The sequence below is a fragment of the Phoxinus phoxinus genome, assembly GCF_949152265.1.
Source record: "Phoxinus phoxinus genome assembly, chromosome: 16".
In the NCBI taxonomy this organism is placed as follows: domain Eukaryota; kingdom Metazoa; phylum Chordata; class Actinopteri; order Cypriniformes; family Leuciscidae; genus Phoxinus; species Phoxinus phoxinus.
Window position 1 is genome coordinate 18,836,200 of NC_136891.1, and position 14,317 is coordinate 18,850,516.

The window sequence follows — 14,317 nt, forward strand, 5'->3', positions numbered from 1 at the left end:
GAATATTTTGTTGTGTGAATATCTGAACATGCAATATATCAAAAGAAAGAACAGACCCTTTGCATATATATATATATATATATATATATATATATATATATATATATATATATATATATAATATATATATAAATTGAGCAAAAGGCTGAGAATTTTTTTTGTCAAAGATTCTGGATCAGATTCAGTACGATGATCAAAACATAGATGGAGTAGTATATGATATATGATAGAATTTTCATTTTTGAGTTCCTATGCTTTTTTTTCTTATACATCTAACTTGAGAAAAAATATATTTTACAGCAATTCTCTGGAGATGTTGTAATGGGAGAAAAGAAAGAAAGAAAGAAAAAACCCTACAGCCTAAGAGAAAAAAAAATGCAAAAAGGATTTGAAAAGAGCAAAGTTACTCAACACATCTCACTTAGCTAAAGCTACTGAGCGCTGAGTCACAGCGTACCTTCTTAGAACTTCAGAAAGAGAAAAAGGTGCATAGAATAGGAGTGCTATTCACAAACACAAAGGTTCTACAGTGACAGGGATGAGAAATGGATGTGGCCGGTAGCGATTTAAAGCCCTGCTTTTCTTGTGCTCTCCTTTTAAAATAGGCAAAAAAGGGTCTTCAAAGTGAGCTGGTGACTGCTGGCGGAGCAGGGGGATGTGGGCGAGGTAAAGGGGTGAGGGTGGGGGGTAATAAGTAGCTTCCAGGGCTGCCGATGCCTTTGATCCAGACGGGCAGCGCATGCAAGCCCGGGGCTGGAGTGGCTTTCCTGGATGGAGGCCTGCATGCTGGAGAGATCCAGAAGAGCTTGAGGGTTTGGACATTCATTTTAGAAAACAGACGCTCTTCCAGAACTTGCTATCTCTCATGTTAATGTGAATACATATGATGATCTCTGTAGAGCTTTCTAACCCCCAAACAATGTTCAATAAAAATTGCTATACTCTGGCTATACTCGACACCACCCGATATACTTCAAGCGAACTGCCGTTTGGTGTTCGAAACAGCTTGCAAAGCGAACTTTTTGGAAAAGGTATTTTGAGCAAAAAGCTGAGAAAATCGCCTTTTGGTCAAATACTACATCTGGATAAAAATGATAATCAAAATACAGATGGAGTAGATTGAGTCCATCAACACCCCCAAAGCGTCACAGTCCTATAGCTCCTCCTGGTGTCAACATTTCATTCAGTAACATTAGGCAGTTTTGATTTATATGCTGTTTAAAGGTTGTATCAGCGATTTCAGGCCCAAAAATAAATGATCAGCTCTGACTTCGCGTGCAGCCGTGCACGAGCGCAAAACCTCACAACACCCAGACTCTGTCTGTGATTGGTTGGAACACTATTTATTTTGGTTTTGAGTGGTTGGTGAAACCAATTGTTTTTGTGTGCAAATCTCAGAGCCTAGGCTGCCTACAGAGACGCGTTTTTTTCACGGCCTGCTTATGGGGCGGGCAGCTAGCGGATCGTTAGGAAAGATTAGATGAATGTGATCTGAAATCGCTGATACAACCTTTAATATTGATCAAGTTAAATATGATCACTGCGTATTTCTGCGTATTCTTCGCCTGATCAGGAGATTCAGTACTCTTTTAGAAGTTCTTTAATAGCGCCCCCTACCTTACAACAGTGAAAACACGGAAAGCCGGAAGATTCTGTCAATGGCGGGAAAGCGTTTTCTCACAAATTATGGAGTTTTCTGTGAAAAGGGTGGAAAAGAGTAAAACAATCTGTTGTATAAGGTGCTATATACACAAATGTGACGTGACTTTACTGGAGTGCCAAATTGCAGAGCTGGTGCAAACATATCCACATCACTGTGATCAGATGCTTTCTTAACAAATGTTTTCTCACCACTGTCATTTTTGTTGTGTTTATTTTGTTAAAGAGAGGAGAGCACATATTTACATATTCATCTAAACAGCGCTCTCAGCAGTGTGAGCGGCGTCAGGATGTTCACTAACAGTATATTTCAGTAAAAGCATTTATATAGCTTTACAAAACAATCCTGGAGTGTCACATTTCCTCTTCCATAAGAGCTCAGAGCAACAGACGAGCTCTAATCTGTGAGAGATGTCTCTGTTTCCTCCCCTCCATCAGCACATTTGTGTAGGTTTCCCGCTAGAACAATATCTGAATCACTCCCTTCAGATGGAAGCGCTTTAGTCAAAACAAATGCTGGCGTGGTGTCAGTACATCCCCTTTCAGTGCCAGAGATTTGCGGTAGGGGGCCGTCAGCAGATGCTGTAAGCATACAAACATGTGCGAATGAATTCTGTTGCCGGCTCCTCATGACCCATACTGGTGAAAAAGTGAGAAGAGTCTGTTCTTCATTGGAACGCAATCGAACCTTGGCTATGAAGGTCTCATTGAACACATGTCAGAATAATGTGTGTTCTGCTGGGAAGTGCTGTGCTGTTCACAGGACGTATCTCTGTCTCCATTGAATGGCTAAAGGAAGTTCTCTTTGCATTTATATCTATACTTAGTTTGTTTAGAAAGAACACCTATCTGGGTCTCACTTCTGCCTGCAAACTGGTCTGTGAAGGCTGGGGTCTCACCCCAGCCTGCAGCTGGGCTGTGTGGCTAGAATTATGCGCCATCAGCGTTTATCACAGGTTCGTGTTTAAAGTCTGTTTAGAGAAAACGGTGTCGTCTTAGCGGCCCCTAATTTAACAATCGACGGAAGTGAATCAATCAAAACTAACATTAGCTGGAAAATATATTTATTCAAGAACCTCTATAAAGCCAAAACAATCTGTTACCTTAAATTACACGTTTATCTCTGTAAAGCTGCTTTGAAACAATCTACATTGTTAAAAGCGCTATATAAATGAAGATGACTTGACTTGACTATTGTGTCTTTAGTGTAAAGAAGTCACTTCATGTCATAAGCTTAAATTTGTAAAACACAGAACAGAAGTAAAGCAGAGAGTACCTTAAACGATTGTAGTATTCCTAAATCTACCGTCAAGGAATTACTGATAGTCTGCCATGATGGGAAGGTAATGGAGTTATTGAAGAAGAGAAAAAGTTCCCAACTTCTCCCAGGAGAGCTTGAGCCTGTTGCTGCCCTTCAATTATCTCTTCTGCCATCTGTTTCTTCCAAGTAAACACACACACAACGGCCATAGTCCATCAACTGAAGCCACGTTTTCCAACCTGCAATGCCAGCAGCTAAAGAATGTTATTCTGAAATCACATGAATGGAAAATACTAATCTAACTCAAATACACTCTGCAGTGAATATGAATGACTTGTAAAAAATACACCTATCTTTTAAGTAAACACTGTTGTTGTCCTGATCTCATGTATCAGCCTACAAAACCTGGTAAAATACTGGTAATTATTATAATTTTTTTGGATATAGTTAACCACTGATTGTGATTATTGTGAATGAAGGTTTAAATCAAACTTACCATGGAAAGGTTTAAGGTTTGACTGGTTATCACGGGCAGTTAGTCCCTGTCTGTCGATGCATTCACTAGACTATTGTAGGGGCAAAAGCATCATTCTTCATTAACGGCCATTCAAAAGTAGTCTGTATTCTGACAAAATTGTGAATGAAAAAGCAGAAACAAGCAATAGAAGCATTGCTTATGCATATGTAAGCTAACGCAATCATCAAACATTCAAACGCATATAAATCTAAACTGCCTAAACTGCTACTGAATGAAATGTCGACCCAGGAAGATGTATAGGACTGTGCAAGCTTTCGGGTGTTGATGGAATGGATTTACTCCATCTGTGTTTTGATCATCATTCTGAGTCTTTGACAAAAATGGGATTTTCTCAGCTTTCTGTTCAAAAGAAAAGAAAAGAGGCTAGACAAAAATGTTTGTGTATTTTCAAACTATTTGATTAAACCCCAGTGACGGTTAAGTTTATTTAAAAAATTTTTTACGTTTTTGTACAAATTCAAATTCATAATAATTCCTAAAATAGTTACATTTTCCCGTGAGAAAAAAATATTCTGGGGCCAAGAAAGTTTTGTGAAAAGTTTATAATATAAAAAAATAAAGAAAAGAAACCCTGATGGAGAAAGTACATTTTCTTCTGCATTGAAAACTGCTTTACCCATCATGATAGGTTAAAACATATGAATAAGCTCTGAGATTACGGGTACCCTGGATATTCTCACACCATGCCATGGCAACACAGCTGTGAGGATCTGGTAACAGTTTATTGAGCGAGACAAGAACGCAGAGCATCACTAACGTGAAGGATTTCAAGTGCTATTCAGTCGATGAGTCTGAATCCTAGACCGTAATTACTCAAGAGATGGCACAGCCTTTAACAGAAGAATTGAAATCAATAATTGTCAAATTAAAAACATTGAATGTCCTGCATAATACCAGTGTTTCAGTGTGTGTATGCTTATAAAAAAGAGACAGAGAATTACCAAATCTGCAATTGAATGATGGCTGGAGGGAGTCAAGGAGCTAAATGTCATCAGAGGCAAAGCTTTAATGAAATTTGGAGAAAAATGTATTGGCCTTTTAATATCGAGTACTTGTCTGATTCAAAGCTGTGGGGTTTAATCGAGGCCAATATGTGCCATCATTGATTGAATTCAGGGGAGCAATAGGTCTTGATGATCAGCGTAACTTAGATGGACTGTACTGCTTTTTTTAGCCAGAATTCCACTGCACATGACAGGTGGTTAATTCCACACAAAGATAAAGAAATGATGAAAGAAACAAATAAATAAATAACTTTTTTTTAGTATGTCCACTGTGAACAATATGCACATTTCTTGGATTTATGGAATAACTGAATGGGCACATACATGTGAAACCTTATATAACTCAACAAACATGCATGGAATAATATATCCAGCAATACATTGAACTCAAATTGACGTTCCATTTTAACATTGACTTTCCTGGACAAAAAATAATTTAAGAATTTTTTTTTTTTATGGTATGGTACATAGAAAACAACAGGATGATAAATGCAGGATGAATTAGACATACATCACAGTGATGTCAACAATGTAGCATACTAGATAGCTTACTAGAAGGATAGATTTATTATGGGTGGAAGGAACAAACACACAAACAGAGAGATGTATTAAAAAGACAAATTGTTCAGATTCTACTCTTTAACTATTTTTTATATGACGAGTTATATTTAAATATGACAGTCTATCCTCATTAATTTCTTATTTGATACATGGTTCACAGAATATTCTTATTTCAACAAGGTTATGAAAAATTTGTGGTTTACACTACGCTAAGTAAACACCAGTTCTCAAAGTGACTCTGTCGAGATCCTGTGTAAAAACATCCCGTCGTTTAAAATACTGCTAGATGCCACGAGGAATGTCTAATGAATGAATGTTTCACATAGACTACATCATTATATCATTACACCATGTCTCTGAGGCTAATTTGAGACTGAATGATGCAAGAGCTTCAACAGAAGCCACTATACACCTCCAGCCGCTGTGAAGGTTTATTTATCCATGTACACAAACTACATGTATTGAGTTTGACCATTTAGGACATTTCAGGCATTACATTTAGCTTTAAGTGTGGCTAATAGTCTGTTAGGAAAATGGCATCCTATCTCTGGCTCTTTGTCAGTGTCCATAACAGATCCAGCTTGAATAGTGAGCTAATGTTGTAGCAGAATTAGCCTGTGTCCTTTTTCCTGTCCCCTCCGCCTGTATGTTGGCCATTTTAAGGCTCTCTCTTTTGAAAGACCTGCCATTGAATACAGCTTGAGTAACCCTGACGAGAGCTACTCTCTAATTGGACGAGAAGTGCAGGGGCCAGATATCCCACGGAGGGCGCCGAAGCAACAGAGACATCAAAGTGGAGGACACAGAACCCAAATTAATTGAGTGTGAAGGGTTTTCAAGAGTTTTTTTTTTTTTTATAGCGTTTGAGGGCAGTATTACAGCATGCCCTATTTCTCCATGTAGCTTGAGCTTCTATAACAAACCTCTGCTGTATTTGATGAACTCATTTGTATTCATCCATCATTGCTTTGCTTCCTAAGTCTGAGAGTCACAGATACACAGAGGTCTGGGGCTCATTCTCCCACAGCTGCTGTATCTGCCACAATACTGCCTTAAACCTGCACCCTACTCTTCCCTCTGCCTTTCAAAACCTCTCAAAAGCAGCTGGCCAGATGTCATGGCGCTAATCGCAGGGACAAAGGCAACGGCTTGGCCTGCCATTGTGCACAGGCCAGGTGCCCAGGCTTGATTACTTCCACATATGGATATTTCCGAGGACAATTAAGAAAGAAACGCAAGCCAAGTCGATCGAGTTAAGTGGCATTTGCTTTATTCTTTGCAGTGTCCTTTCTCTTCTATGCCTTTCCCTCAGCAGAATGGAGATCAGTGTTATAATTATGAACACCTGTTCCCATTTCTGAGCATTTGCATGCCTTGAAACATGCAGATTATAAATTAAATGGGCATGAAAATTATGTTGTCCCTTGCCTTACACCCCTTGATTTCCTTGAGAACACATGATATCCAGTGGGTTTAACAGTAAAAACGAATTTCTCTTGAAGAAACTTCACTTTGGTTAGTACGCAGGTGTTACCTGATGGAAAGTGCTCGTTGATCGGCCAGTTGTCCACCTGTAAGGTGGCGTTTCCTCCATTCCTTGTGAAGCGCACCACATGATATTTCCCGTCATTGACATCTGTAGTCAACTCTTTGACGCTGATGTCCACTGTACCGATGTTGAACGTTACGCCCACCTTTCCTTCTTCCTGGAATAGAAACAACACACTCTTGTCAGTCTAGCAACACCAAAAGGCTGATTTAACTTAGCGCAAAGGGATTAAGGGATACATTGATCCGATACTGAGTCTCGATATGTGTCTGATAAGGACCTTTTTGACGGATCAGGTATCAGTTAGATAGAACTGATCCAAAACCAACACTGTGTGATAGCCATAGTTGTTACTCTCAAGCTAAAAAAAAGCAACTCAGATGGTTTAGTTTATTATAGTTAAAATCATCTGAAGCCATTAAATCAGTTTATTTGAGGAACAGACAACATATTAAGCTGTTAAATGTTTCCTTTCAGCATCTTCAAACAGCATGTCACATGTTAGCATGGTAAAACACTCTAAAATAATGGTAAAAAAGTTCCCATTATTATACGTATAATCTGAACATAAATGTTTAAAAGGACGGTATTTTGCTGGAGTTGTGGTACTCGATACCAGGTGTCTGTTAGATTAGACCACTGGCGTATAGGACTTAATAAAACTTGTGATTTACACAGCAAATATAATTTAAATCTCGGATGAAAAAGGCTCAGTAAATTTTGGACAGATGCATTCTGTTGCATTTGTTGCAGTGACTCCATGTTTGTGCTTTTGTGCCTGTCTGTATTTGAGAATCTGTGTGTGAGTGTGTATTTCTTATTATTTATAATGAATTATTGTGTAGTTAGTAGAGGTGTAACGATCCCCTCATGTCACAATTCGATACATATCACAATACTAAACTCACGATATGATATAATTGCGATTCTCCAAGATATATGATAAAAGGTTAACAAAAAATGTACTGTTGTTTAAAATGCTAAATTTGATATTACATTGTGGCTGTAAATGAATAGACCCCTTTTCATTTAGTAAACGACTGTGACGTTTTTTGTGGGCGGAGCTTAGTTGGTTGCAGAAAGATCCCTCTGGCCACTTCACTAACGTTTTGTTTGACGGAACCAGATTGGCCGACCCGTACACACTCAGTCCATGGATGGACAATCTGACAGGATTAACCTGTCACGCTTATTACGCTACCTCCGGTTGAGAAGCCTGACTTCTACACCTACCCGATAGAGAAACCGAGCGTAAAGAGAAACTGAGGGCATATACATCTTTAGATGCCTATGTGCTAAATGGTCAAGACTTGTGTGGTACGATCCGAAGTTCTGCCTAGCCAGCGCCAAGGCCAGAAGACAACAATGTAAAGAGTGACATTACGGTGCAATTTTAATTACGTGAATATTTTCTAGAAATAAAAATTCCATATACAGCATATTCATTTTTTAACTATGTATTTGATTACCCTTTCTTACCAGGTTCTTCAAAAAGTCTAGTCACAATCAATCAAAACAACAATCAGAGATGATTTACAAATAATCACAATAATTTATAAAACATTATGCGATAAAAATGTAAAATTGGAGCCTGTACTCCATCGATTCTAGAACCCAACAACACAAAAATATGACATTTAATAATAATAATAATAATTTAATATCCTTATTATGTAGTCGAATCTGTGCTGGTTTGAATTGGCCACCTCCGGTTTTCACTTAACCAGCTAGCGCCGTGACATAACTGTGACGTCAGCGCAAAAGGGGTCTAAATGCTTGGACTTGGTGCTGGTAACCCAAAGCACAGGACAATAGTGACACCAGAACAAAAACATTCATAATTCTAAAGCTGAAAATACAGAATTATTTTTAGACGAATATGCTTGCACTCTGCCACTGACTAGATTCATTTTAAATAATGTAGGCCACTTTTTACTTGTAACATAAGACATTTGGCATTATCAGGACCAACAGATATTCCCTCATTGCATTATTATACATTATATTCAACACTATATATAGTAGTTGAATGTAGTACTGACACTAAAACTCTGAAAACTTGATTTTTTTCCTCACACATTAACTTTTGTTTTGGGTGAACTATACACAATACAAATTGTCCCTGTCCACAATACATATTGTTGCATTTTTGTATTGTGATATATTGTGACACGATATATTGTTACACCCCTAATAGTTAGTGTGGTATAATACCTAATAAAAACAGTACTGATATTGGACTGTCCTCTGTATCTGCAGATACTCAAGACCGCAATATCGGTATCAGACACACACACACACACACACACACAAAACATTATATCAAACATTCCTAAAAAAGGATGAAGGTGCTAGCTTAATTAACAGGAAACATTTGCATGTTAAAGTGATCCACTTTTAGAAACCTCCTCAAAGATGCTGCCAATGAGAGCACGCAAATGGATTTGGATGCCAAGGCTGCTGTATTTTTTCTTAAATCCAGTTGATAAGAATGAGCTGCCAACAGGAATGTGGGGCATGTACGTAACGATGACTAATGCACTTCGTACCGACCTACTGCAAATTCACAAATATATGCTCTTCCACCTTCCTCATATGTATCCCACATGGTTCTTATGGGCATGGTTCTAACTCCCCAATGGAGAACTAAGACAACTTTTCCCCATTGTCTTTTGCACAGTCTACTGGCACTATCTGCAAAGTCAGTTTCACTGTTACGAATTTATGTTCACATAGCCATCACAAAAGGGTTTCAAGGCATGCCAGACACGATGGAGTGCATTTCCTTTCTTATGTCATTTGTTTTAATCCCCACCAGGACTCTTGAAGGTGTAATTACCTGTCCTCAAGGCTTGGCACAGAGGAAGCCATTTTTCAAACAAAAAGGAAGGTAAATAAATACATGGATGTGCTGTACTGAAGTGTGTGATAAATTAATCTGCCACCACACGCTTCAGCGTTCACTGTTCCCCAATGTTTTCTGAGCGCCTCAAGACTCCCAGCATGCTCCACTTTCAACGAATGTAACCTAAGACCTGCTGACGAGGGCTCAATCGACAATTAACGTTGAGGTGCATTGAATGATTTTAATGAGAGGTGTACCATGAATGTTAATTTAGTGAATCCAGACCAAAAGCCGAAGAATGATACATTAATATTAGAGCCAAGAAAAGCAGTGCAGTACACAGCAACCTGAACCTGAAGAGTCTGTTTAAGCTCTCTGATTGCAGATGCACTGTGCCTGGCACGACTTCTGCACATTCCCATAAAGTAACAGCTGGATGGGCAGGGCCATCTGATTATTAGATATCCTAGTTCAGACAGTTTCTGTTGTGAGGGCTGAAATTATAACAAATGGAAGTGAGTCAGGAGGCTCCACTACAGATTTCTCTGAAGACAGGCATCTCTTTCTAGCCCACCGATTCTGTCTCGACCGCAAGCAACATTTGCTCAGTTTAAAAACCTAGAGAGCTGACTACCAGGCATAAGCACACTTTAGACGTCGAAAATGAAAGAAATGTAATTATGCTGCCTCCTTAGAAACCTCGTATTGGCAAACTCTAAGGCAGCCTATATTGCATCCTTTGCGAAATAGAAATACATTGTGGTGAGCTCTATGAAAAATAAAATCCAAGATGGCAGCTAAGACCTGTATTTATATTTATAATCTCAATATTACAGGTTTGGTACTATGGTGCTTTTGAATGGTTTTACTTTTACTTTTTAATGTCATGTTAGCTGACAACTTGGTCTTGTTGTATTGTGTCAGTTTAGCAAAATCATCAGCTGAAGTGTATTGCATATGTTGATATTCATACATGAGTGTAAGTACAGTTGCAGACACTCAGTCAACTTGTTCTTGAGTGTTCACGGACCGGCTTTGATTGTTCCAATATGGCGGACGGCTTACGTATAGCTTTTAAAACCCATTGAAACAGCCACTCATGAGTCATCAATGTATGTTGTTAAATTGTGTCTATGGGTAAGACTATACAAATGTAAATAAGTGAATAAATAAACGATACTGGTTTCATCCAAAGCACTACCATAGTGACTGCATTATTATTCAAGTAATTTGAATTCTAAGCAGCTCCTCAATCCAAGCACATGCTCTACACTTACCACCACAGTGGTAACCCAAAACACTAACATAACAGAAACTTTTAAATACCAACATAACAGAACATTAAACATTAGCCAGTCTGTACATTTTCTTATCTTGCTAAAAAAAATTCATTATCTTTCTTAAAATAATAAGCACTTTATTTCAAAATTTACTCTAACAATTCAGCCCCTTTGCAAAGCATGACTGGAAGTGAAAGTCTTTGATTGGGTTACTTGATTGAAACATGTTATTTCAAAATGAAAATATCAAGTTAAGTCTAAGAGTAACTGTTTCAAATCAATTTAATATGATGTAATCACATCTGAACCAGAAACTTGATACAATGGTGTTAAATTATTGATTTTTTTAGAGTGCGCGCTAACTGCAAGTTGAGTCTACCAGAGCTATTTGGCAAATGGAGTTTCTGCATAAGTTAAAGTGATCCAAATCAATCACTCAGTCACAGTAGGCAGCTCACTAAGTTTTGGTTCCCTACTTGCATTTCCAGACTGGAGTGATTGACATTTCCAATTACACTGCAATGGCCCACAATACAATTCATTGTCTTTTCAAAGAATGGGATGTTAAAGGTAAATTTTATTCTAACGGAAATAAAACCATTCACAATGATGATAACAATAATGACTGGCTATTGTTACACACTATTATAGTAAATTTCAATTTCCATATTCAAGCTATTGAGCAGCATTAACACATCATGGTAAGACAGCACACACTATATTGCTTTTTTCATTCGAAAGGGACCAGCACACAAGACTGATGCTTGTTGATTTTTGCACTTTCTCTGATATAATACCTGATGTCTCACAGATGGCGGCAAACATTTAGAAGGTTATTGCAGAATTTCACTGCGACCGAGAGCATAATGTCTGGTGTTTCTCCGCCGTGGGTGGTACCAGGGTAGCCAAGAGTGATAAAAGTAATTTGAGTTGCAGCAGGAGCCTGCACCGATAAAGAAGGGCTCTATCTCTCCCCCATGTAATGTTCACTGACACCAGTAATAAGCTACACAATCCAATTCTGTCTCTCCGATCAATGGCTCCAACAAAAAGTCAGCCCCAGGCATCAAATCTCTCCCAGAAAGCCTCTATCGCTGTGGCAGCCTGCAGACAGGAGCGCAGTACCTTGATCTCTTGGCAAGGGACTGAACCATATGCAACCACCATCATCAGTGTAAAGAAAACAGAGGGCAAACAATAGCCTTCAAACTTTATACAGCAAATGTTTATGTTATAATTACAACTTTTTCAATTGCTCTGTCCGAAACCCAGTACTACAGTCGTGCTCAGAATTGATGGCACCCCTGGTAAATATGATCAAAACTGGCTATACAAAATAAATCTGCATTGTTTATCCTTTTGATCTTTTATTAAAAAAATTGCCACAAATCTAACCTTTCATTGAAGTAAAATAATTGAAAGTGGGGGAAAATCACAGAAAAATCAATCGTTGGCCACAATTATTTGCACCCTTTTATTAAATACTTTTTGCAATCTCCTTTTGACAAGATAACAGCCTATAATGCCTGGTGAGTTTGAATCTCTCCAGATACTTCAGATTCCCAGATCCATGTTGTTGCTGCTTCTCTTCAGTTCACTCCACTTGTCAGGTCAGGGAACTGGGAGGGTCATGGCAGAAGCTTCATTTTGTGCTCCGTAACACATTTTTTTGTTGATTTTGATGTTTGTTTTGGATCGTTGTCCTGATGGAAGATCCAAACACGGCCCATTATAAGATTTCTAGCAGAAGGCGTCAGGTTTTGATTTTTTATCTGTTGATATTTGATAGAATCCATGATGCCATGTATCTGAACAAGAAGTCTAGGACATCCATCAGAAAAATATACCCACAACATTAAAGATCCAACGGTATATTAAATTATACACATGGGGTACTTTTTATCCTTGTGTGCACCAAACCCATCTAGCGTGTTTGCTGCCAAAAAGCTTTTTTTTCAGTTTCATCTGATCACAGAACCCTGTGTCGTTTGAAGTCATGTCTGACAACTGAATTTGCTGTAGTTTGTTTTTGGATGAGCGAGGAGGATTTTTCTTGAAACCCTCCCGAACAACATGTGGTTGTTTGTTTGGGTTGTTTGATTTTTTTTTTAGGCTTTCTGACCCCAAGACTCAACTAATCTCTGCCATTCTCCATCTGGGATCCTTGAAGACTCTTTGGCCACTCACACTTTCATCCTCACCGTCCATTAAGGCAACATAGACACACGTTCTCTTCCTGGCAGATTCGTAACATCTTTAGTTGATTGGAACTTCTTAATTATTGCCCTGGTGGTCAAAATGGGGATTTTCAATTATTTAGCTATCCACTTTCCATTTTGTGATGCTCAACAATCTTTTGGTGCACATCAGAACACATTGGTGCACATATATTCTTTGGTTTTACTCATTGTGATGGATGATTTAGGGAATTTGGCCTTTTTGTTTCCTCATATTTAAACTCCTGTGAAACAAGAAGTCATGGCTGGACAATTTCATGATCCTAGTCACCCTGGTGTGCTAAAAAAGGTCAATAATAATGGGAATATACTGAGATATTCTAGGGGTACCAATAATTGTGGCCAACATGTTTTGGAGAAAAATATTTATTTCGGTCCCACTTTATATTAAGTGGCCCTAATACCTGTGAACTTACATGGTAACTACATGTGTACATAGTATGTAACTACAGTGTAAGTACACATTAGTACATAGTATCTACAGCTGTAACATTTGCGTAACTACACATATGTAACAACCCTCAGAATGGTATGAGTAAGTACAAATGTGTAACAGGACATTGGTAACAACATTTTTTCACTTCAGTAAGTACACATGTGTAACAGTAATTATGTAACTACATTTTGTAACAACAATATGTAGCCTATTTGTTGTTCCACTTCCACGTGCAGTTTTAGATAATGCAGTTACCAGTTTGGAATACATGTATTTATGACTTGCAGGACTAATGTTGAATTACAACTAAAGTTTCACCTTGTGATACCAGTGTTACATGGTAACTCCTCAGGAACTGTCCACTTAATATAAAGTGTAATTGTTAAGGTAATTGTTGTGTACATCAGTGTCGTTACATGATAATTCCATAGGAACTGTCCACTTGTTGGAAATTAAATACATTTATACCCAAACTGGGGTAACACTTTATTTTACGGTGCCCGTGATACAGAGTAATTACATAATTAAGTACTTAGTAGTAGATGTTGTAATAACATGTAAATACATGTACTTAACATGTAATTAAGTTATGGAACAGCCTGTACTTACACATTGTAATTACACACATGTAATAGGCAGCTACTGTTACACATATGTAACAAGCCGGGTCAGTTACATATGTGTTACCAACTTGGTACAATGTAATTATATAAGAAAGTACTTAGTACTACACAATGTAACAAAAAGTGTATCAAGACTGTACTTAAGTGTACTTCATGTGTATCTACATACCTTATCCATCTGTACTGTAGTTTGGATTAACTCACTAGTTCACAGCATAAATATATGTAGTAGCTTCCTAATTACATTGCAATTACATAATATTACACAGGGATAAGCTACGTAAAATAAAGTGTATCAAGAATGTACTTAAGTGTACTTCATGT

At 38.0% G+C, this 14,317-nt stretch overlaps 1 protein-coding gene across 1 annotated transcript in view; it reads right to left on the reverse strand.

The window, feature by feature from the left end:
* Positions 1–14,317, reverse strand: part of nrxn3b (neurexin 3b) — a 346,388-nt gene that overhangs the window by 35,103 nt on the left and 296,968 nt on the right. The window contains 1 exon segment of the mRNA XM_079583552.1: positions 6,558–6,729. Within this exon segment, the coding sequence (XP_079439678.1) occupies positions 6,558–6,729 (172 nt within the window).